We start from the raw sequence: 27,111 nt of genomic DNA on the forward strand, positions 1-27,111 counted from the left end.
TTCTTTTCTTTTCTTTTTTCTTTCTTTTTTTTTTTGGAGATGGGATGTTGCTCTGTTGCCCAGGCTGTAGTGCAGTGGCATGATCTTGGCTCACTGCAACCTCTGCCCTCCTGGGTTCAAGTGATTCTCCTGCCTTAACCTCCTGAGTAGCTGGGACTACAGGCATGTGCTATCACACCCGGCTAATTTTTGTATTTTTAGTAGAGATGGGGTTTCACCATTGGCCAGGCTGGTCTCGAACTCCTGACTTCAGGTGATCTGCCTGCCTCGGCCTCCCAAAGTGTTGGGATTACAGGCATGAGCCACTTTGCCAGGCCCTTTGGTGCTTTCTATGCTCCAGTTTTGTCTCCCCAGCACTGAGTCTGGCTTTGCTTTTTATCCTGTTAGCAATGCTTTTGCTTCGGTTTCTTGGATTACTTGAGATATTACAGACTTAATGGGTGCCCTCTCTGTGGAGATTATGTGTTTATGCATGTTGGCTTGTTGAGATTTATAGGATTTTAGGTAGAGAGTGATTTTTGTGGTATATAGTGTGTGGAGTATATTTTCATTGTATATAATTACTTAATTTCTACTTTTTTTTTTTTTTTTTAAGTGGAAGAGGGTGCTGTTTTTGTGTGTTGTGTTGACGGGGGGATAACAGAAGCATAAAATGAGTCCCACCAGAATTTACTCCATAGGTCATATCTAAATTTATACAGTGGTTGGCTGCAAAGTATTTCAGTTTTATTTTAGGATACACTGAATGGGTCTGTATTCTGTTTATCTCTTAAAATTGTTTTATTCATTTGAAAAGCCAGGAGTATATAGTGGTTATTTATTATATAAAATGTTATGTACTGTGCCTGTTTTTGTAAATAAAGTATTATTGGCACATAGTCACTTATGTCCCCTTATATATTTTTATGGCTGCTTTGCCATTAGAGTTGAACAGTTGGAACAGAGAGCATTTGATGCCTGTGAAGCTTAAAATACTTACTGTCTGACCCTTTACCGAAAGGTTGCTGATTCCTGCTTTAGATAGTAAACTAAAGTGATTCAGTTCTTTTTATAGAATCCATCGTTAATATTCTAAGGAATTGGCTGTAGCTTAACAAATATATCTTCTCTCTGTTCTTTCCTTTTGTCCTTATGTAATTTTTATGCTTTTCTGCTCCCATTTTCTTCTCTTTCTGGAGCCTCACCCTGTTGATAGTCTTTTAGGAAAATCCAGGTGACACCAAGACACACTTGGAGTTTTTGTACCAGAGATTTGTAAGTACAGAGGAGGAGGCATGTCTTTCCGACATAGTGACCATAAACAAGGAACACTTGGAAGGTCACAGTCAAACTTTATTTAAAAATATAGCATATATCGAGATTGGTTTGAGAATTGGGGAACCCTTTGTTCAGCAAAGGCTCTTAAACTATGTGGCAATCACAAAGAGCACTGTAGTTTGGATTTAGCACTAAGCTAAAGTTTCATGTCTTAGGACAGTTTATTACGATCATTCATCTCAGGACATCTAGTCTGCTGACTGTTTTTGGCTTTACCTAAAAAGTCAGAGGTACTTCAGCCACGTCTATTTCCAAACCAGAAATAACTCAGACGTAGCCTCAGCAGCACTAGAGATCCACATTAGTTACACTGGCTTAGGATTTAAATGTTCACAGGCATCAATCATCATATTAATGTTTCAGTGCTATTGTAGGTGTTGTCAGGAATATTAAAAAAAAAAAATAGTGACCCAGCCTTTCGTCACAAGGAGGACTGCAGAGGGCTGGTTTGGTGCTTTCCTCACTTTAGCAATTCCCTGTCAGTCATTGAGTAACTTGCCCAAAATCCTGGGTGGAAACTCATTACTGTTGGAAGTGTTATTTTTGGATGGGAGCAAATGATTGTAGCACCTCTGTAATGCTGTATGCACAGCCTCTCAGGCAGGTGGTATTCTGCTTCCATGTTCTCCCTTCCAGTTCGCTAGGGAGTGTTACCAGAAATCACAGTGGCTATGCTGGTGCTGCTTTTCCCAGAATCTCTCTGTATTAGTCTGTTCTGAAAAAGAGGTCTAATGGAATCACAGTTTCATGTGGCTAGGGAGTCCTTACAATCATGGTGGAAGGTGAAAGGCATGTTTTACATGGCAGCAGACAGGAGAAGGAGAGCCAAGGGAAAAGGGAAACCCTTTATAAAACCATCAGATTTCGTGAGACTTACTCACTACCATGAGAGCAACATGGGGGAGTCCACCCCCATGGTTCAGTTATTTCCCACTGGGTCCCTCGCACAACACATGGGAATTTCGGGAGCTATAATTCAAGATGAGATTTGGGTGGGGACACAGCCAAACCCTGTAACTCTCCCTTATCCCAAATGACTCTAGGGTCAGGGATGGGAAGGCTGGAGAAAAAAATGGAAACAATAATACATTGGGAAAACACCTTTCTACCACTTCTTTTCTTTTTGGCCTAGAATTGACGTATTTGAATTACAAATGCTTCTGGAGTAAAATAAAATACTATGACGTTTTCATGAGTTCTCACATGGCGTTTGTAACCATCCTTCCTCACTGCCAGTAATTTCTAAAGTCTGTTAACCTTTGTGATTGGGATGTATTTATATAAAATTGAAGGGGGTGATGTGTTTATATAAAATTGAAGGGGGTGAAATAGATGATATGTCACAAGTCTTTAGGTAGAGTGTCACATTAGTTACATCTCATGTTTGCTTAGGGCTGCATTTCTCAAACCTGGTGCTGAAACTATCTACTTGGAGCATCAGTTCCACTAAAGATTTTTTAAAGAAAAATCTTTTGTATAATGAAGAGGAGCATAAAAACAACTCTTCATCTTTAAAAGACAAAGTAGATTTTGAATGAATTTCTTACTTACATGGACTTGCTTCTAGTTGCACCTCCAGATACAGGAATAGACTTTATCTTCATTGCTCATGGAAAAGTTTGAGAAGCAATACATTAAGACAAACACACAAGAACTCTGATACTTTAATGTCTAGGAGAAGTAGAGAATTCTGTCTCTGGGGACATTGGTATCTATTCAGAGAAGGGAAGCTGGTTCTGTTGTGACTCAGACAATCTTATTGAATTTTGGAGAATAAAGCCCCTTTTCATCCAGTGAGGACTGTGAGAAGTAACATCATGTGCTTGAAAACAGTTCCTAATCGGTAAAAACAGGAGCAGTCATGACAGAAATAATAAAACTAACAGAATGAACCTCACCCCCACATCTAAAGCAGGGGCTGCTAATAATGAGAGCTCAGAAAAAGAGGCATTGGTTTGACCTGTGGCCTAGAAAGTGACACAGGTTGAATTCATTTGGGTTTTTTTGGTTTCCTTCCTTCCTGTTTCCTTTTGTAAAATATTTTTTCATAGATCCTTTTCGGGAAAGTAGTAATCTTTGTATTTTGAGGATACAATGGAAAACTTTAGAGATGAGAGGGGCCAGTTGCAGTGGCTCATGACCATATTCCAGCACTTTGGGAGCCTGATGTGGGAGGATGACTTGAGGCCAGGAGTTTGAGACTAGCCTCGGCAACATAGTGAGATCCTGCCTTTACAAAAAAAATTCTTAAAAATTAGCTGAGCATGTGGCATGTGCCTGTGATCCCAGCTACCCGGGAGGCTAGAGCGGGAGGATCTCTTGAGCCCAGGAGTTAGAGGCTGCAGTGAGCCATGATTGCACCACTGCACTCCAGCCCATGCGACAGAGTAAGACTCTGATACAAAAGAATAATACAAAAATAAAAAATAAATATGAGAGCAAGTCATAACACTTATTTTTTGCTGTGCTGTAATGTTGTCATAGCTCCTAAACTGGCATATATTGAGATGCTTGATTTCTTTTTGTTTTTAAAGTTCAATAGGTTACATATGTGTTTGTTATTTTAAAAATGAAACTCAGGTATTTCATTTACAGATATTGGCTGAAATAACTATTCCAAACATTGCAATTTGAGGAATAAAACACATTTCATTATAGATTTGTAACTAATGTGATTTGAGATCTGTTTTAAAAAAGGAATGGGGAGATATTCAAGAGACATCCACATGTGCCTGGGAGCGATGTTTGTGCTCCTTCCCAGTTTTCCTTGTTCTTTTAAAATGTTACATATAATAACAACAATATTAACAACAACTAAAATGCCCCAGTAATAGTCCAGGCCCCTGCTACTGGTGCTGCTCCCCTTCCTCCCTTCCTTCTTCTCCTACTTCCACTAAGTCATCATTCATTGTCTTTGAATAAAAGCCCCATTGCTTTTTTTTTTTGGATCTAATTTAGACTCAGAAAGGCACTGAGCATGAGCTGCATCTTTCATGTTCTTTGCCTGAGTCTAAAACAGCTTTATTAGTGGGGCCAAAAACAGTGGCAGTTTTGGCAGGCATTGCCAAGTGCGCATCACTTTCAGTGATACATCTGGATGCAAAGAACTAAACTGAAAATAGAGTGAACTCCTATTAAATGAAAATACTGTGTCAGTCTCAAACCTAACTGTGCATGATAATCATCTCTGTACCTTTTTATTTATTTTGAAATACAGAAATGTAGGTTCTATCAGACTTATCTAGTCATAATCAGGGGTGGAGGTGTTGGGTGGCCCAAGCAGCTATATTTAAAATAAAAAAAGCTCCACGGGTGATTCTGATAGCCAAGCACTGGTGTGAACTACTTGTTCATAGTATGCACTCAGGATTACCTGACCCAAAATAATTAGGTTTAAATAATTGTATTTGCTCTGGGAGAAACAGATTTAATGTGTAATTAATAAATGAATTAATAAATGAAAAGTATTTACTCATGACATACACTGTACACTTTTTTTTTTTTTGCTTTCTCATACACATCCTAAAGTACAGGTTCGGATTTGAGCTAATCCTTTTGCCTGTTTAATAATGGTATATGCAGTCTATTTCTTATTAGGTTTGCAAAGTTATAGAGAGTAAGAACCAGGAAAAATATAAGTAAAAAGGCAGCTTACTATAGCATTTTTCCCTTTAAAGTCAGTTTTTAAAATGTATATATTTTTTAATGTTAGGAATATGAAACAAGTTTTTAGAAAGAGGAAAGTACCATTTCTCTTCCATTGTGTGTACAGTGGGTTTAGGGGGAAAGAAGGGGGAAAGAGAAGGGAAAGAAGAAAGTAAAATTTTAAGGATTTAGTAAGGATAATATGTTATCTGTTGTCTTATTTCATCAGTATAGGATTTGGGATTTGCTTAAACAAACAAAAGTAGTACCTTGTGTAATATTTTTAAAGACATCCACGTTTTTGTGTTTTTGAGTTCTATTAATGTGGCCCACTGGCTTTTGCTGTTTAAGTTAAAAAAAAAACTGTAACTTTAGTTTCAGAATTAAGTCTCAGAATTAAGTAATGAGGCAGAATCAAAATATTAGGTAACAGAGACTTCGAATTAAGTACATTCATTAGGGAGTGAGTTACAGTAATAGCCATAACACTGATTTCAATAAAAATCAGTGGATACGGGAAGTGATTGGTTGATATGTGCTCATTTCGTTTTGGGGTCAGTAGTCCCTTGATTAAAGATTCTGTTTTATGTGCTACAAGCCTTTGTATTTAGAACTCTTAACATATCAATGTATAGTAAAGAAGAAGATAAAATTGAACCAGCAGGTATCAGCAAGAACCAAAATAAAAAACATTAATCCTGATTATCTCAAACTTTATTTTATTACTTTTTAGTGATGCTGCAGTGTAAAACAACTTTAAATTGATATTTTAGTAACACTTGCCTGCATTCTAATGTAGAATCTTCCTTTCTCAGTATATTGCCTTATTGGGAAATGATCAGATGTTTTGGAGAATATGTCTGAAATACAGCAACAACTCCAGAAAGATTTAAAGAAAAAGACAAGTGCTGTGAACTTTTTCTCATTTCAGTGCCTTGAAAATTTTTTTTACATAAATTATCCTATATCAATAAGCTTATATTAACAGTTTTAGTATTTCTATGGTTATATGTTATACATTTTTCAGTATTCCATTCATATTGATTAGTTAATAACCATAGGCATTTTATAGAAATAGGAGTAGGAATTCATAAACAACTATCCTCATAGTGGGCTTAATTTTCTGATGAAAATATGGCATTTATATGCTTTCAGCATACAATTTAAGATTTCATTTTAAGTCCATTCTACTTCAGTGAATAGTCAGGGGAAGGTAATGTCTACTTTTCCAAAGAATTGAAAGGTTCATTACATTTCTCAATTTGTCACAATTTTTATTAGAAATCCTATTACTTTTTTCTTCTTTCTCATTTGATGAATTGATGAAAATGCAAATTCAGTAGGCAAATATGATATGCAATATTTTTGATAATCTTATTAGAGTAGGAAGCAATAAAATAATGAGTGACAGGAACATCACTGAGACCTCAAAGAAGGTATGTGATAATTCAGGCCAGTCTGAGATACTTTCATTCTCTCTGTTTTGTTTCTTAGACCTGCTATTTTACATTTATCCTTAACTTATTAAATCTAATGCTGCCCAACAATTTGATTCCTAGGTATTTACCAGAGTGTAGAGTGCATTAAAAACTTATGTGTGGACCTGTATGCAAATGTTTATAATGGCTTTATTCATAATTATCCTGAACTTGAAACAATGCAGACCCCCCTCAGTTGCAGAATGAATATTGAGATACGTCCATTCAATGGAGTAGTACTCAGCCATAAAAATGAACAAACTATAACGTTGATGAATCTGAAATGCACCATGCTAATTTCAAGAAGTCACATTCAAAAGGCTTCATTTATATGACATCCTAGAAAAAATAAAACTGTAGGGACAGAATACAGATTAGTAGTTGTCAAGGATTGGAGGAGGGTTTGACATTGAAAGGACACAGGAGACTTCTATGAGCTGATGGAACTGTTCTATATTTTGATTCTAGTGGTTGATTTCATTATTGAGTTTGTCAAACTTGTAGAAATTGTACATTAAAATGGCAATTTAATTGTATATAAGTTATACCTTAATTTAAAAAGTTCTAAAAATAAATGTTAAAAAAGGTACATAGACTGAAAAATAAAAATGAAATAATGTTAATATACTTTTTCTTTTCCCAGACATCCTAATAGAACCCTTAGAACACTTTAACTTCATTTATCTCTCTATTTATGTATTGGTTTCATGTATTTCAATTTTAGATACATTTCTAACATGGCAATCACTTTTATCTATGTTTTCATATAGATGTTTAATTAAATTTGCCTTGTTGCCATGCTCTTCATTTAACATTTCTCCCTCTATCTTTAGCCTTCTATCTGAGGTCATTTTGATTCTGCCTATTCTCTTTGCTATTTTGTGTTCATGTAGTCTTAGTTGCTTGAGTGCCTGGCTCTTTTTCATGATGTATTGGATATTGTATGTGCAAAATTGTTTGTACAAATAATCTGGAGCCTAAGATGTTATCTTCCTTCAGATAATTTTTACTTTTGTCTGGGTAGCTGGGGGCAGGAGCTATCAGAAATCACTTTAATTTTAGGGTTTGAATAAATGTATGAAGTATAATGTGTTTTGTTTGTTTATTTTGGGACAGGGTCTTGCCCTGTCACCCAATCTGAAATGCAGTGGTACGATTGGTACTGCAACCTTGACCTCCCAAACTCATGCAATACTCCCACCTCAGCCTCCTGAGGAGCTGGGACCACAGGCACCTGCCACCACGCCCAGTTAATTATTTTTATTTTTAGTAGAGACCACGTCTCCCTATGTTGCCCAGGCTGGTAATCCATTTATTAATTAAATGCATTAATAATATAATAATAATAATAGCTTGATTAAGCTATTGCACAATGTGTGCATATTTCAGAATATGTATGATAAATATATACAGCTTTTGTCAATTAAGATAATTTTAGTATTTGAGATAATTTAATGCTGTGAGAAGGCTTGTTTATGATGTTTAAGGCTTTTGAAGTCCTTAGCCAAATCATAGGGATGTTCACGGTGGCCCTTGTTGAACTCTAGACTACAATTTCTGTTTCTCTGTTTCCAAGAGACTGTAAGAAATGCCATACAGCCTCTTAGCATCTCAACTGCATTTCCGCAATCTGCATAACAGTCAGTGGAAAAAACGTGCTTAGATGTTGGGTTCGCTTTTCTTGGCTTCCTTCAGCCCTTCAATACTCTGGACCGCTAATTTGTCTCTATTTCTTTAGCTCTGTGATGCATTAAAGCATATATATATACACGCACACACAAGTATATATGCACACACATGTATACACATAATATACACATATGACACATATGTATGTGTATATATGTATACTTTTTTTTTTTTTTTTTTTTGGTAAAACTGTCCTTGGAGAACTTGTCTGAACTATCTTGTCACTATGAACGCAAAGATTGCCTATACTCTTCCATACCCATACACACATACAAATGTGCTTTTCTTAAAAACAGTGTTAAGATAATTTTGTACAATTCATTATGCAAAGTGCTGTTTTTGATTTAATATATTTCAAATTCTTATTAGAATAATTCAGCAAATATTTATTTACTATATGTTTATCCCTGTTCCAAGCACTGTAGGGATAAAGTGATACATAAAAGAATTTCCTAACCTTATTTGGCTTATATTTTGGCAAGGTGGATAGCTTCAACAAATAACTATGCAATTAACTAAATGTAATTTTGATAATGATAAGAACAATATCTTTTGAGTACATAGAATATGGAAATTTGTTTTTGAGTCTTAGTTTTTCATTTCATATTATATTTCATACATTTTAAAATATCACTAAAACATTTAATTTTAATTTTTCTTTCTTTTACTTTCTCTCTCTCTCTCTCTCTCTTTTTTTAATAACAAAGATGGAGTCTCGCTATGTTGCCCAGGCTGGTCGTGAATTCCTAGGCTCAAGCGATCCTTCTGCTTTGTCCTTCCAAAGTGCCTGGGATTACAGGTATGATCTACCATGCCAGGTCTAATATTTATTTATATATTTATTTATTTATTTATTTATTTATTTGGAGATGGAGTCTGTGTCACCCAGGCTGGAGTGCAGTGGCATGTTCTCGACTTACTGCAACCTCTGCCTCCTGGGTTCAAGCAATTCTCGTGCCTCACCCTCCCTAGTAGCTGGGACTACAGGCGCCTGCCACCATTCCTGGCTATTTTTTGTACTTTAGTAGAGACAGGGTTTCACCGTGTTGCCCAGGCTGGTCTTGAACTCCTGAGCTCAGGCAATCTGCCTGCCTGGGCCTCCCAAGGTGCTAGGATTACAGCTCTGAACACCATGTCTGTCCTATTTTTATTTTTTTAGAGACAGGGTCCTACTCTGTCACTTAGGCTGGAGTTCAGTGGTGTTATCATAGCTTACCGTAACTTTAAACCCCTGGGTTCAAGTGTTCCTCCTGCCTCACCTCCTGCAGTTATACCACTGCAGAAACAACTGGGGCTTCTCCCACAGGAGCTCGGCGTGGGTGCATCTGTGGGCAGCCTTCCTGGAACACTTCAGGGTTACTCTATCCTCAGGAGGAGCACTCTACACATTCAGGCTTGTGTGAGAGGTAGAGTCACAACCCCTCTCTACATGGAACATCAGCATTCCTGCAGATGAAATGAGGTACCTGTCTGATCTCAATAGCCAGAACACTGGTTTAGGAGTGTTACTGGGAGGTGGATCACTTTCCTGCTGGCCTGGAAGGAGAGCTGTGGTGCCTTCCTTCTTTCCCCCGAAAGACATCAGTGGATTTCACTGAGCACTTCCCTAGCCACCTCTGTCAAGAGTGCGACCTCTGCCTACCATTGAGATATTGCCCACCGTTGGGATATTGCATTTATCACCTGCTTTAGCTACAGCCAGTTTTACCCATGGGCATGTCCTACTAGCCTGAAGCCTGAACTGTTCAACCCAGTGAATAAAATATTGAAGAAAACTTTTTTTAAAAATGCACACCATTGGGGACTGAAATAAGCTTCATGAGACCTCCGCTATTCTGGCCCCACAGGAGCCAGTGAATCTGCTCATACACCCAGCACATTGCTACTATAACCATCATCTGAGAAAGCCAGCATCTTGCACAAAGGTTCTCTGTAACCAAGGAATTCATACAGTCTTTGCTACTGAAAGCCCCCAGAGCTGAAGCTAGATGACAGTGAATTCACATCGTCATGGGGGAAATAAAACCCAATGAATAAAAAATAAAATACAAAAATAATTAGTAGAAATAGTTTACCTAGTTGAGAAGGAACCTGAAAAATAATTCTGGGAATATGAAAAAATAGAGTTCTATAACACCCCTAGAAGATCACAGTAACTTTCCAGCAGTGTATCCAAATCAAGATGAGATCTTCGAAATACCAGGCAAAGAATTCAAAAGGTTGATTATTAAGTTACTCAAGGAACTATGAGAGAGAGATGCAAACCAACATAAGTTTTTAAAACTATTCTGGATATGGATGAAAATTTTCTGAAGAGATGGATATTTTAATGAAAAATCAATCAGAACTTCTTGAAAAGAAAGACACATTTAGGGAACTACAAAATGCAATGGAAAGTTTTAACAATAGACTAGACCAAGTAGAAGAAAGAATTTCAGAGCTTGAAGTCAAGGCTTTCAAATTAACGCAGTCATACAAAAATAAAGGACAAAGAATTAAGAGAAATGAACAAAAGGTCTCTAAGAAATATGGGATTATATAAAATGGCCAAACCTAAGAATTATAGGTATTTCTGAAGGAGAAGAAAAAACAAAGTTTGGAAAACCTATTTGAGGGAATAATTGAGGAAAACTTCTCTGGCCTTACTAGAGATTTAGAAATGTAAATACAAGAAACGCAGAGAACTCCTGGTAGACTTATTACAAGAGGAATATCATCAAAGCATATAGTCGTTAGGCTACCTAAAGTCAATTTGAAAGATAGAATTCTAACAATGGTAAGACAAAAACATCAGGCAACCTACAATGGAAGCCATATAAGATGAACAGCAGAGTTCTCAGCAGAAACCTTATAGGCCAGAAGGGATTGGGGTCCTATCTTTAGTCTCCATAAAAAGAATAATTGACAACCAAGAATTTTGTATTGAGCAAAACTAGTTTTTATTAATGAAGGACAAACAGTCTTTCTCAGACACACAAATGCTGAAGGAATTTGTCAATACTAGACCAGCCATGCAAGAAATTCTAAACGGAATTCTAAATCTTGAAACAAAAGGTTGATATACATGAGAATGGAAACCCCTGAAAGCATAAAATTCACAAGGCTTATTAAACAATAACAAAATGAAGAGAACAAAGTCACTAGGTAACAACATGATGACTGGAACAGTACCTCACATCTCAATATTAATATTAAATGTAAATGGTTTAAATGCTCCACATAAAACAAGCTTGTCCAATCCACATCCCATGCACTACATGTGGTCTGGGATTGCTTTGAATGCAGCCCAACACAAATTCTTAAACTTTCTTAAAACATTATAAATATTTTTGCATTTTTATTTTATTTATTTTTATTTTGCTCATCAGCTATCGTTAGATTATGGGTGACCCAAGACAATTCTTCTTCCGTTGTGGCCTAAGTAAGCCAAAAGATTGGCTTACTTAGCCAATCTTGGACACCTCTTACCTAAAAGATACAGACTGGCAGAATGGATACAAATCAAAAGCCAAATAAGTATTGTTTTCAGGAGATACACCTAACACATAAGGATTCTTGTGGACTTAAGGTAAAGGAGTGGAAAAAGATATTTCATGCAAATGGAAACTAAAAGCAAGCAGGAATAGCTATTCTTATATCAGATAAAATAGTATTTAAAGCAATAACAGTAAAAAAAGAAAAGCATCATTATAGGATGATGAAAGGGATCAGTTCAACAAGAAGATATAACAATCCTAAACATATATGTACCCAACTCTGGAGTTCCCAGATTCATAAAGCAATACCACTAGATTAAAGAAAAGAGGTAGCAACACAACAATAGTGGGGACTTTAACACTCCACTGACAGTACTAGACAGATCATTGAAGCAGAAATTCAACAAAGAAACACTGGACTTAAACAGCACTCTAGAAAAAATGAAGCTGCACTGTAAACGAGTGAACCTAATAGATATTCACAGAACATTCTACCCAAGAACTGCAGAATATACATTTTTCTCATCAGCACAAGGTATAACACATTCTCCAAGATAGATCATATGATAGACCACAAAATTTGAGTCTCAATAAATTTATAAAAGTAGAAATCACATCAAGTATATTCTCAGACCACAGACCACAGCAAAATAAAACTAGAAATCAATTCCAGAAGGAACCATCAAATCTGTACAAATACATGGAAATTAAACAGTCTGCTTCTGAATGATTTTTGGGTTAACCATGAGATCAAGATGGAAATTTAAATACTTTTCAAAATGGATGATAACAGTGGCACAAGTTATCAAAATCTCCAGGATACAGCAAAGACAGTGTTAAGAGGAAAGTTTATAGTGCTAAATGTCTACATCAAAAAGTCTGAAAGATCACAAATTGACAACCCAATATCACACCTTCTTCTTAGAGAAACAGGAACAAACCAAACCCAAGCTAGCAGAAGAAAAGAAGTAACAAAGATCAGGGCAGAACTAAATGAAATTGGAACAAACAAACAAACAAAAGTACAAAAGATAATGAAACAAAAAGCTGGTTACTTGAAAAGATAAAATTGATAGGCCACTAGCTAGATTGACCAGGAAAAGAAGAGCGAAGATCCAAATAAGCTCAATTAAAAGTGAAACTGGAGACATTACAATCAATATCACAGAAATACAAAAGATCATTTGATATTACTATGAACACCTTATGTGCACAAACTAGAAAACCTAGAGGAAATTGATTAAATTCCTAGAAAAAGACAGCCCTCCTAGATTGAATCAGGAAGAAATAGAAATTCTGAACAGACCAATCTCAAGCAATGAGATTGAATCAGTCATTAAATAACCAAAAAACAACTGCCAAGAAAAATAAGCCCAGGGCCTCATAGATTCACAGACAAATTCTACCAGACATTCAAAGAAGAGTTAGTACCCAGTGTACTGAAACTGTTTTCTAAAGATTGAGGAGGGAATCCTTCTTAACTCATTTTATGAAGCCAATGTCACCCTGATATCAAAGCCAGGAAAGGACATAACTGAAAAAGTAAACTACGGACCAGTATTTGTAAAACACAGATGCAAAACTCCTCAACAAAGTGTTAGCAAACCAAACTCAACAGCACATCAAAAATAAATAAATAAATAAATAAATAAATAAATAAATAAATATTCACCATGATCAAGTGGGTTGCAGGGATGGTTCAACGCAGTAAGTCAATAAATAAGATTGATCACATGAACAGAATTGAAAACAAAACCATATAATCATCTCAGTAGATGCAGAAAAAGCATTTGATAAAAGCCAGCATCTCCTTATGATAAAAACCCTCAACAAACTAGGCATAAAGAAACATACCTCAAAATAATAAAAGCCATATATGATAAACCCACAGCCAACATCATACTGAATGGGACAGAGTTGAAAGCATTCCCCCTAAGAACTGGAACAAGATAAGAATGCCTACTTTCACCACTTCTATTCAATATAGTACTTGAAGACTTAGCCAGAGCTATCAGGCAAGAGACGGAAATAAAGCTCATCCAGATTGGAAAAGAGGAAGTCAAACTGTCTCTGTGTGCTTATTATATGATCTTATACCGGAAAACCCCAAAGACTTCTCCAAAACACTCCTAGATCTGATAAATGAATTAAGTATCAAGTTACAAAATCATTGTACAGGAATCAGTAACACTGCTATACACCAACAATGAACAGGCTAATAATTAAATGAAGGAGTCAAACCCTTTTACAATACCTACCTACAAAAAAAAAAAAAAAAAAAAAAAGCTCCAAGCCTAGGAATATACTTAACCAAGTAGGTGAAAGATCTCTACAAGGAGAACTACAAAACACTGCTGAAATAAACAAAACAAATGAAAATACATCCCATGCTCAGGGATTGAAAGAATCAATATTGTGAAAATGACCATACTGCCCAAAGCAGTCCTATGAAATTCCTATGAAAATACCAATATCATTTTCACAGAATTAGGAAAAACAATCCTCTAGTTTATATGGAACCAAAAAGCCCAAATAGCTAAAGCAGTCCTAAGCAAAAAGCATAAGTCTGGAAGCATTACATTACCTGACTTCAAATCATACTACAAGGCTATAGTAATCCAAGCTACTTGGTACTGGTATAAAAGTAGATGCAAAGACTAATGGAACAGAATAGCAAACCCCGAAATAAAGACAGACACTTACAACGAACTGATCTTTGACAAAGAATACAAAAACATAAATTGGGAAATGGACATCCTATTTGATTAATGGCGCTGGGAAAACTGGATAGCCACATGTAGAAAAATGAAACTAGATCCCTATCTCTCACCATATTACAAAAGTTAACTCAAAATGGATTAAAGATTTAAATCCGAGACCTGAAACTGTAAAAATTCTAGAAGAAAACCTAAGGAAAACTCTTCTGGACATTGACCTAGGCAACGAATTTATGATGAAGACTCCAAAAACAACTTCAACTGCAACAAAATAAATAAATGGTACCAAATTAAATTAAAAAACTTCTACACAGCAAAAGAAATAATCATCAGAATAGACAACCTGTAGAATGGGAGAAAATATTTGCAAATTATGAACCCAAAAGGACCGATATGCAGAATATACAAAGAACTCAAATCAGCAAGAAAAAAAATGTAATTAAAAGATTAACAAAACAAAACAAAAAAAACATGAATAGACATTTCTCAAAAGAAGATATACAAGTGGCCAACAAATATGAAAAAATGCCCAACATCACTTATTATCAGGGAAATGCAAATTAAAACCATAATGAGATGCCACCTTACCCCAGCCACAATGGCCATTATTTTAAAAGTCATAGATTCTAGCATGGATATGGTAAAAAAGGAACACTTACACACTGCTGGTGGGAATGTAAATCAGTACCACCTCTATGGAAAGCAGTATGGAAATATCTCAAAGAACTCAAAGTAAATCTATTTGATCTAGCAATTCCACTGATGGATGTCTACCCAAAGGAAAAGAAGTCAGTGTATCAAAAAGATACTTGCATGTATATGTTTATTACAGCACAATTTATAATTGCAAAGAAATGGAATCAACCCAAGTACCCCTCAGCTGATGAATGGATAAAGAAATGTGGTGTGCGTGTGTATATATGTTTTATATATATCTATATATTAAATTTATATATATTTACATAAACATGTTTATAATTAACAGTTTATGTGTATTTTATATAATAATATATTAAAATGTGTGTGTATATATGTGTGTATGTGTGTGTGTGTGTGTGTAGAATATTACTCAGCTGTAACAAAGAATGAAATAATGTCTTTTGCAGCAACTTGGATGGAACTGGAGGGCATTATTCTAGATGAAGTAACTGAGGAATCAAAAATCAAATACTGCATGTTCTTACTTATAAGTAGGAGCCTAGTTATGGGTACACAAAGGCATACAGTGTGGGATAATGGACATTGGAGACTCAGAATGGGGAAGGGTGGGAGGGATGTGAGGGATGAAAAACTACTTTTTGGGTACAATATACACTACTCCAGTGGCAGGTGCATTAAAATCCTAGACTTCACCACTATATACACATTTTAAAACATTATTGTATAAAATATATAGAATTTTTATTTGTCAGTTTAAATAGCTGAAACAATTCAGGGTTTACATTTTTGGCAGTAATATCACAGAGGTGATGTTTTCTGCTTAGTGCATTGTATTTGGAGGCACATATCTGCATGTCCCATTACTGGTGATGTTAACTTTTGATTATTTGGCTGATGTGATATCTGCCAGGCTCTCTACTATGAAATCACTCTTTTTCCCTTTGTAATTAATAATAATAATTGCATTAAAATGTTGTAATAAAAATAATTGTTTTTTTGGGGAGGGTGGGAAATACTGTGAGACACTGTAAAAACTTTGCTGCACTAGTCATCTATTGATGATTCTTGCCTGAATTAGTTATTTCTGTGATGACTGGGAAATACTGAATTTTAAATCCCAGTGTTCTTTCTTTATTAGGTGGCATTCTTTTGTAAGAAGTAGGTTCCCCATTTTCACTATTTATTAATTTATATTGTTATCAGCTCATGGGTTCTTTATTCAATGGATTTGTTACTCTCAAATTGTGCCAAATGTGGCTGACGGGAACCCATTCAAGCTGGCTTTTGTGTCTTTTTGACATGTCCACATTGTTCTTTGAATACTACCTTGTCTTTGGCACAACAAAACGTTTCAGGCTCAGCTTGTACTTTCTCACCCTGGGTCCTGGAACCAATTATTTCTCCAGAGAACCCTAATTCCTTTAAGTGGAGAAGGGCTTTAGACACCAAGGTTGGTAGTAGGTTAGTTTAATGTGTTTAACTATAAATGTTGAGACTGGGATACTAGAAACATTCATCGTTCTTTTCAAAGATCTGATAGTTATCCTAGTAGTTCTTAAAAACTCATAACACAGAAATGTAAGAATGAGCTATCAACTCTAAACACTTATTTTTTTGTGTTGTCTGATATAGACATGTCACTTGCTTGATTATGGGAAGTACTGGATGACTCAGTTAAATGGAGGCAGGAAAGTGAGGTCAGGAATATTCCTGCTGAATGGTGACTTGGGGCCAAGAAAAATATTAGTTCTAGATTTGAGTGTTCAGACTCTGCCAAGTATCAGTCACCATAAAGTTTCCATGATACCCTTTCATTTTTTAGGTATCACATGTACATATAGCTCAATCAGTAATTTTCCTTTGGATGGGAGTAGTGTTGCTATTTAAATATGATTGTTTTTTTGTTATTTATGAGCTGTAGTTGTAATCAATGAAGTGTCTTATTAATATTCTCAGAATATTTAAATGGTACATATAACTGGAAGGAATATTGAAGAGTTTATTAATAACCTTGAAGGTTGAAAAGGCACTTTATTTCAAGAAAAGGAAACTATTAAATAAGTTGGGACTAATATGCGTCAACTCTTTAGAATTCTGAAAAAAATCAGAAAACTAAAAACTTTTGAAGCTCTATTTGAAATCTCTTCAAATTGGTAAGCACATAGTTTGATATTTAAGATTTCATACTATGTCAATAATTCATTTTAGGGAAACTTTAATAGCATCATGGAATTATTACTTGGAAGCATAAAGAGGAAGTCTGTTTAAATAATCTTTGGAAACATAAAGAGGAAGTGCATTTAAACAAATAGAATCTATGGATATTCTTGGTTAAATTGGATTTACTTTACATTTTAAGTTAAAAGTTGAATTTGAAAGATTATGAGATTAACCGCTCTTTAAATCTTTCTTCATTAAGTATATATAGCATGAATAATTTTTCTTTGGTTTAACATTCTTTAATATGATTATTTGTTTTCTGCCTAAAGTCCAATTATAAAGTTTTTTTGACAAAAATTATGATCACAGGTAAAATGCACCAATGATTTTTCTTAAAAACATATTTTTAAGCCTCATTAAAAAAACTTTTGTATTGCATGTTTTAATGCTATATAATTGGCCAAGAAGCAAATTAATGTTTTGAAATGTATATTGGTTTATTTTAGGTCAATTTCTGCAAAATAAATTTCAAAGATGAAATTCACTGAAGATGTCTATAGATGTAGATTAAAGCTGCTTGTTTTGATTAAGATTTTAGCTAAGGTAAATATGTTAGCTGTAGTTTTTCAATTCAAGTAATATTCAGGAAAAAGTATATACTTAGCATGATTTAATTTGCTGGTAATTATCTTAAAATTTTAGCTTTAGAAAAATTAACTTATTAAATATGGGAACTAGAAAAGGCATTATTTTCATTTAGGGAACTGTTATAATGTTATTGCTGTTTTTACATGAAGATAGTTATCTAGTATAATGTTATCTAGTATAGTGTCATTGAGGACTGTATTATTTGTAATATATACAGTATATTGTACTTTAATAGTTTTCTTATCAGGGTCATATGAATTATGAAAATTCAATCCACTGGCAAACAGATCTGATGTCTTTAAACTAAATGGTTTTGTCATTTAATTAGCGTTTGTATCTGATATTCAGATTCCTAATTTTGTTCTTTTATTTTCCATAAAATACGTGACCATACGCAATAATAGGGTAAGAAGATTGTTTTACTTTAATGTGCATTGAGTTTCTGGATATATGTGAAAGTATTTGTAGTACTTAAAATATTTGGGGTTACCATAATATGCTTAAGAGAACTTTTGTCAATCACACTAAAAAGCTTTAGGTGATAAACAACTAATTGGTTTGAGAATTTCAAGACAATATATTGAACTCCCCTTCCCCAAAGAAATTTTGACTATTATAAAACTGTTCTGTATGGTTTTTCTCCTAATAACTTAGTTAGGTTTTTCTGTGTGAATCTCATTATGTATTTTGTCCTTCCTGACACCTGCCCTATGTTTATTTCCCCTCTATTACCTACTTTCGATGGTGGTACCACCATGTGCTGTTTCCCCCAAGCTAAAATCGTGGAATCATTTTTAACTTCCATTTTCCATCACCCACCATATCTAATCAGTCACAAGTCCTAAAAGTCAAAACAAGCAATGCTAACATCGATCCTCTATTCTCCATTTCCTTTCATGTTTTATTCATTCAGCGATGTTTATTGAGTGTCCATTATATGCCAGCTGCTTGCTGATGAGTACAGCAGGGAACAAAATGACAGTCTCATCCTCTGCTACTTATATCATAGCAGAGGAGATACACAATAAAAAAGTAAATAGTAAGACAATTACAAATTGTTATAATTCCTGTGTAGAAACTAAAGCGTGAAGATATGAATCAAGCAAGGGTCAGGGTGGGGGCAGGACACTACTTTGGCGAGGGCAGTTAGGATAGAGCTGATTTTGAACTAGCCATTCAGGGATTCTGGGCCTAGAGGATGGTAAATACAAAGGTCTGATGCCAGAAAGGATTTCACAGATTTCAAGAACAGAAAGGAGTTTAGTGCTGATGGAAGGCATTCATTAAGAGAGACTGGGCTGGTAATGTGGGAGAGGCAGGCAGGAGGTTACTTACAGAATTCTACTGTTTTTCAGAAAGGAGTTTGAATTTTATTCTAAGAACAATGAGAGTGTTATAATTTCATTTATGTTTCAAAATATCACTTTGGAGAGAATGGTAGAAAAGGAGAGATCAATTAGTAGGCCATTATGGTAGTCCCAGGTAGAGACATGATGATAACTTGTAGGGTGGTATTAGTGGTAATGGAGGAAGATGAACAAATTTCAGGTGTATTTTGGAAGTAGAACAAATGATGCTTACTGATGTGTTGAATGTAGGGAGCAAGTTTCATTTTAAAATGTCCTTGATGAAGTGGTAAAAGAGTATTATTCTTATCAAATGTCAGCTTTTGAGTATATGTCTTTTAATATGATATGTGAAATTGGAAGTGCGCTTAAAGTTCTACTGCAGCAAATCAAAGTTGTCTCAAGGAAAAGCATTTGTGCAGTTGTTTGAAGAGCAAGGTGAGTAGCTACTGTTTTCATGGAACACCATGTTTACTTGAAAGCAAGACAATATTCAGACAGGCATTTCATAGATATTTTTAGGAAAACAAACTGCCTGTCCTTTAAAGGAAAACGACTGACATTATTTGTTGTTAATGATATTTGAACTTTTAAAGTGAAAATTAGAGTTATGCAAAACCTGTATTCATCAATATGACCTTGACATCTTCTTGGTATTTAAAGATTTTTTGGATGAGATTAGTGGTGATCTTGACTAATGTGATTTTTTAAATGGTATAATGAAATAGCCAACATTTAGAAGATCTGAATAACTCAGTGGACTAAAAATTTTCAGATGACCAATGTAAAAAATCTTGTATAATAAAGATCTATGCAAAGGGCAAGATAGACTATTGGATTTTAAGAGTATGAAGGTTCATAGAAATAATTTGAGTGTGCACACTGCAGTTTGGGAACCTACCACCTGACAAATTTGGTATAGTATGAAAGAAGAATATCTACAGTGATATAAAATGGTTATTAAAATACTTCTGTTTTTTTCACCTATACATTTGTGGAAGGACAGATTTTTTAATATATATCCATGCGCCACATAATGATGCTTTATGGACTGCATATAAAACTTACGGTTTCTTAAGATTATAATGAAGATGAAAAATTCCTATTGCCTAGTGATATCATAGGTGTTGTAATGTTTGTAGTGCAATGCATTACCTTTTCCATGTTTAGATACACAAATACCACTGTGTTTCAGTTGTCTATGGTATTCAGTATAATAACACGCTATACAGGTTTGTAGCCTAAGAGCAATAGGTTATACCATATAGTTTAGCTGTGTAGTAGGCTATACCATCTAGGTTTGTGGAAGTACACTCCATGATGTTCATACAGTGACAAAATCAACTAAGAAGATATTTCTTAGCACATGTCCTCTTCATTGAGCAACATATGTCTGTACTTCAACCAAAACAATGTGTCTCAACAGATTGAATGCAGAAACTTTTTCTATGAGGATAGACATTAAGTTTGCAAAATGTAAGACACTTCTTCCCTTCTAACTAACTTTTGGAAAATGTAGCTATTTATAAAATAGATATATAGATAGATAGATAGATAGATAGATAGATAGATAGATAGATAAAATGGGCTTATGCTATTGGTAAATAAATTAGTATGTATTTTTTAAATTTCTGAGTTTTAATTGCCAATATGGAGAATATAGATGGATTTAACCCACATAAACAAAAGGTCTTTAGAGACCTCAGGTAAAGAAATGTGGAGACCTAAAAGTTTGAGAATTGTGAGGCTGGGTCAATTGAGTAGATGGTGATGCATGTAGAAATAAAAAAAAGATTGGAGGAAAAGCAAGTTTTGTAGTGCATGAGAGGTGGAATCCTTTATTCCGGTGGAAACACCAAGTGGACAGTTAGATATAGGTATTTGTAGTTCAGAGCTCAGGATAGATACCTGCAGTGAAGATACAAATTTCAGAGTAACCATATAACAGTAGTATTCCAAGGCCATGATCCTGGCCAGTCATGATGACTCACTCCTGAAATCCCAGCACTTTGGGAGGCTGAGGTGGGAGGATCACTTGAGCCCAGGAGTTCTAGACTAGCCTGGGCCACATAGTGTGACCCCATCTCTACAAAAAATAAAAAATAAAAAATTTAAAAAAATTTAAAGGACATTATTCTGGACGACTTGAAAAGTGTGTAGGTTAAAAAAAAAAAAAAAAAAAAAAAAGATTCAAGTCTTGGAGGACTCCAGCATGCATAAGTTAAATAGAAAAGGGAACTTAGAATAGCTAGGAGAGAAACCAGGAGGATGTGAAGAACAGAACATTCAGGAAAGTGGGTTAGTTGTGTTGACAGCTGGTGGAGGATGATTAAGAGGTACCTCATGATGACTCTTGTCATCTCTTGTCTGTATTGGTGCAGTAGCCTGTTAACTGGCTTTCTTGCTTGTGGTTGTGCCCATCTGTCCTATTGCTAGAAAGATAGTCTTTCAAAGATAGTGAACTTCCCTCTCTTTCAGCTGCTTAAAACCTAACAATATCTCTCTCATTTCAAATGGATATCATAATTTTTTTTTCCATAAACTGACACTTGTGTATTTTTAGATTAATCTTTTGCTACTAATTCCCTACCCACTGTCTCCCACAACTCACCAACTTTAATTTGAAATTACTTTTAAATTGGTGTGTACTATACTTTTTACTGTTTTGATGTGTTCTTTCCTCTTCTCAGAATTCCTCTCTTCCCTAGCTCATCTTTTCCTATTCATTATTTAAAACCCAATTCAGGCAGCACCTTCTTTGGGGAGTGTTTTGTTTGTTTGTTTGAAGATTGGTTGCCAGATTTGTTAAATGTGATGATAGTTTTTTGGTCATTGATTTTATACTTAATTTGTAGCAATAATTACTTGATTTTTCTTGACATGCATGTATTCATTCATTCATTAAATAAATATTCCTTCAGCCACCTATTTTGTACCAGGTATTGATGTAAGCACTGGTGATACAGCTGTGGATGACACAATTGTGTCCCTGAAACATAGAACTTACAATCTGGAAGATTGAATGCATATTAAAATATGTTATATATTAAAGTATATTTTTCTTTCCATTTATGAAAGGATTAGTGGTACAAGATAAACTATTTGGTCTTCTGAGGACATAAGTAATGGTGTTAAATCAGTATGTAAACATTGACATATTCTATAATAACATTAAGAACCCACTGAAGGCTGGGTGTGGGGGCTCACCCCTGTAATCCCCGCACTTTGGGAGGCCAAGGCTGATGGATCACCTGAGGTCAGGAGTTCCAGACCAGCCTGACCAACATGGTAAAACCCTATCTCTACTAAAAATACAAAATTTAGCTGGGTGTGGTGGCACACGCCTGTAATCCTAGCTACTTAAGAGGTTGAGGCAGGAGAATCACTTGAACCCAGGAGGAAGAGGTTTCAGTGAGCCGCGATTACGCCACTGCACTCCAGCCTGGGCGGCAGAGCGAGATTGCGTCACATGGAATTATGTTAGATGTATTATGCAAATAATTTTTATTCATTGTCCTTACTGTAATAGGTATATGTTTTCATCCACAGTTCCTGCATCATAACTCCCATAATGCTGTTACAGCCTTTTGTTCTAATATTGGGGTGCCTCAGGGCTCAGAAGCAGGCCTCAGAAAACAATCTCTCTCTGTGACCTTCTCCTGCCCTCTCACCTGCTTCTTTCTCTCCCGAAGGAAGGGGTCTTCCCCCACCTTTCTGTCTTGGAGACAGCCATAAAGAAATTTTCTGACCTGCTCTGTCTGATTGTAGGTCTTAACACCTTCATTTCAGAAGGGGTTCTGTCCCATACTCTGGAGGAGGAATGCTGCACAAAGAGGCCAAGAAGAAGCTGAACAGACAGGCCTCGCTGGGTTTCCCCACTCAGTCTGTTAGTATTTGATCATAGCTTTTTTGTCCAGTCACATTTCTGTATATTTGTCAATCATGCCTAGCCAATGAAATCTCCACAAAAGGCCCAAGCGGCCGGGTTCAGGGCGCTTCCGGCTAACTGAACACATTGGAGGTTCCTGGAGTGTGTTGTGTCTGCAGAGGGCATGGAAGCTCTGCACCCCTTCCCCCATACTTGCCCATGCATCTCTCCATCCGTATGCTTTGTAATATTCTTTATAATAGACCGGTAAACGTATTTCCCTTCCGGAGGTCTGTGAGCCGCTCTGGCAAATAAACCCAAAGAGGGGGTCGTGGGAACCCCAGCTTGAAGTGGGTTGGTCAGAAGTTCCAGAACTGATGGAAAGGGGGCGGTGGTCTTGTGGGACTGAGCCCTTAGCTTGTGGGATCTGGTGCTATCTCCAGGAAGATAGTGTTGGAATTGAATTGGAAGAAACCCAGCTGATGTCCACTGCAGAACTGATTATTTGCTTGGTGTGTGGAGAGAAACCTCTACACATTTGGTCACAGAAGTCTTATTGTGATTGTTGTGGTGTGAGAGCAGAGGAAAAACACAGTTTGTGGTTTTTTTCACTCTTTTTAAGTTTAAATTCAATATGAGAAATTTATTGAGAATTTTATTTATGTGCAGAGGCTCCTTGACCTTTTTTATGAGGATACCGTAGAAGTGAGTTCTTTATGTAGACTTCTACAGTAAAACACTTTAAGTTTCCTTGAGTTTTGTATTTCTTTTTTCATGATTTTATTTACTTAGATATTGTAACTTATCAGTAGCTCTAGCAAACCCACTTTATTATAACCTAGCACAGAATTTCTCAAAATGTCTTCTTTGGATCAGTCAGACTGAGGGATATTTTAAAATGTTACACAAAGAAAACAAAGCAAAGAAGAAAGTTAAAAAACTTTTACTAATTGCAGGCCTGCTTGGATCCTTTGCTATGCTATTCACTATGACTCTTCAAGAGAGATTCATATAAAAAATAGTATTTCATAGGGGTCTTTGACCAAGAAACTCTTTTCTTTTTTTTCATGGAATATCTTGTGAAACTGTCTGTGGGACACTAGGTATGAAATGCTGATTTTAATATTGGATTTCATACTAAAAGATATTTGGATTCACTTTTAGAATTATCCTTCATCCTCCTCCCCTCCTTGAATCCCATACTGTATAAACATGATTATTTATCATGACCAAGTGGGGTTCATCCCAGAAATGAATACTGGTTTAATATTCAAAATTGAATCAACATAATTCAACATTTTAACAGATTAAAAAAGTAAAAACATGTAATAATTTCCATAGACACAAAATTTTTTATAAAAATCTAACATCTATTCTTTGTAAAAACTTCCAGCAAACAATAGAAGGGAATTATCAACCTGATAAATCAGGGCATCTGTAGAAAATGTATAGCTAACATAATACTTACTGGTGACAGATTTAATACTTTTTTCCTAAGATTAAGAGCAAGGAAAGGATGTCTGCTCTCTACTTCTATTCATTGTACTGGAGGGTCTATCTATTGTAGTAAGGCAAAAAACTACAGAAAAAGCTACTTGGACTAATATGCAAGTTTAGGAATTCTGCAAGATACAGGGGCAATATGCAAAAATGTTTTATTCCTATACATTAATAACCATCAGAAAATTGAATTTAACAACTCCACCATTTATAGTAACATCAAAAAATATAAAACAGTAAATAATCTGAAGAGAGATGTGAAAGACCAGTATAATGAAACTGGAAGCCATATTGAAAGAAACTTAAAATAAATGAGATATTCTCTGTTCATGAGTTTGAAAACCCCATATTATTAACATGTCAGTTCTCCCCAAATCGATCTTTAAGGTTGATGTAATCCCAATCAAAATCTGAGCAGTTTTTAGAAAATTGAAACAAGCAGATTGATTTTACAATTCGTATTAAAATCAGACATGTAATTAAGTAGATATCAATACTTTATAATAAGCTGTAGTAATTAATACTGTAGTTTTATATAGAGTAGTAATAGTACGTGTAGTATGTACATTATAGGCAGTACTACACTGTATAGTGTAGTATTGGTGTTAGTGCAGATAGACCAGTGGAACAGCAAAGAAAGTGCAAATACATATATGTGTGTGTATATACGTGTGTGTATATATATATAAACACATGATCATTTGGTATATGACAAAGATGACATAGCAGCAGTGCAGTGTGGTAAAGGATAATCTTTTCAATATATCATTTGAGGTCAGTTGGATATCCGTAAAGAAAAACAAAGATTGACTTTGACTTATATCATTAAAAAAACTTAATTCCAGATGGTTTGTAGATCTAAATATTAAAGGTTAAAAAAATAAACCTTACATTAGAAAATAATGTGAGAACTTAGAGTAGAAAAATAATTCATAAATAGTACACAAAGCATTAATCATAAAGAAAAAGATTAATTACTTAGACCACATTAAAATTATGAATTTCTTTTTTTTTTTTTTTTTTTTTTTTGAGACGGAGTCTAGCTCTGTAGCCCAGGCTGGAGTGCAGTGGTGCCATCTCGGCTCACTGCAAGCTCCCCCTCCCAGATTCACACCATTCTCCTGCCTCAGCCTCCCAAGTAGCTGGGACTACAGGTGCCCACCACTATGCCTGGCTAAGTTTTTTGTATTTTTAGTAGAGACGGGGTTTCACGGTGTTAGACAGGATGATCTTGATCTCCTGACCTCCTGATCCACCCGCCTCAGCCCCACAAAATGCTGGGATGACAGGCGTGAGCCACTGCGCCCAGCCATGAATTTCTATTCATTAGTTCATGGAAAGACACCATTGGAAAGGTTTTAAAAAGACAAGTCACAGGGTAGAAGAAGAAATTTGTAATACAAATGAACCATGCCCAGAATATTTGTATTGGTTTTTAAAGAGTATGATGAAGTGAAGATGTGTTTTAGTTGTTCCATCAGTTAATCCCATTTAGAAGAGACCGTAGTTTTTTGAGTCTCAGATTTTAGTCATAAAGTAACATTTATGAAGAACCTAGAAACACGTAGTATTGAGTAGAATCGGTGCAAATGGAGTTCCTGGAGTGTAAGGGCTGTGCGTGATTAATATTTCAATTTTTGAGTCTTGTGCAATACCTGGCACGTAATTACCTTCAGCCTAGTTTACTGAATTAATGGATGAATGCTTTATAATTACAAAATATGCATAAAAGAGGAGACACTCATATGAGGACTGGCCTTTGAAGTTTAAATTTAAAAAATCACAGTAAACAGTTGGATGAAAGAATAAAAGTACTAACATTTTTAGGATAAGGTGCATTTTAGGGATGTAAAACATTGAACTTTATAGGGAGCGTACTCTGATACTTCTAATAGTGGCTGGATAGAGGAAAGTATCTTTGATTTAAAAGGCGGAATGGAGAAGAAAGAATTTCATCTCAGGAAACGGGATTTTCTAAGCAAATAATGCTTTTGAAGAAGTGGAAATGGTTGAGACTGAATATTTGTGGGAGCTAACATTGCTTGGATTTAGCAAATGGCAGAAGAGTGTGGTGTATCTCAGTGAATTTTTGAAGCATCAGGTAAATTTAGTATTTGAATGCATGCGTCAGGCGTATGATAAATGATGTGAATTGGTAATGATTACATTATTTAAATTTCAACTGTACATTTTTGCAGAGTTCTAAAGTTCCTGTTGCTTCAGACAATGGATGAGCAATCACAAGGAATGCAAGGGCCGCCCATTCCTCAGTTCCAACCACAGGTAATTTATCCTAATTAAGGTGGGCAGAAGTATATATAATCTATGTTAAATATGTGTAAGCAAGTAGTACATTTACAGTTGCTTTAGGAAATAAAGTAGCACAAAAGTACTAATTTTGAGTTTCCAAGTTTTAATCAGCATTTTTTTTTTGCTTTGTTTTTCAGTTTTGTTTATGGCTTTTAGGTATAATTGTTTTAGGTGTAATTAGTACACTTTTTAGATATAATTATTTAGGTGTAATATATTATTTATTTTTAATTGATACAGTACAATTGCACATATTTTGGGGGTGCAGTTTGCCATTTCGATAGAAATATTTATTTT

General features: G+C 35.3%; 1 protein-coding gene across 3 annotated transcripts in view; it reads left to right on the forward strand.

Moving 5' to 3' along the window:
* Window positions 1-27,111, forward strand: part of LOC105484949 (NIMA related kinase 7) — a 151,118-nt gene that overhangs the window by 43,023 nt on the left and 80,984 nt on the right. For all 3 annotated transcript variants that reach the window (XM_071077634.1, XM_071077636.1, XM_071077633.1), the window contains one exon: window positions 26,703-26,787. In XM_071077634.1, the coding sequence (XP_070933735.1) occupies window positions 26,731-26,787 (57 nt within the window). In that variant the 5' untranslated portion in view covers window positions 26,703-26,730. Of the gene's footprint in view, window positions 1-26,702; window positions 26,788-27,111 lie in introns of those variants that run through there.

Source organism: Macaca nemestrina, chromosome 1 (assembly GCF_043159975.1).
Source record: "Macaca nemestrina isolate mMacNem1 chromosome 1, mMacNem.hap1, whole genome shotgun sequence".
In the NCBI taxonomy this organism is placed as follows: Eukaryota; Metazoa; Chordata; class Mammalia; order Primates; family Cercopithecidae; genus Macaca; species Macaca nemestrina.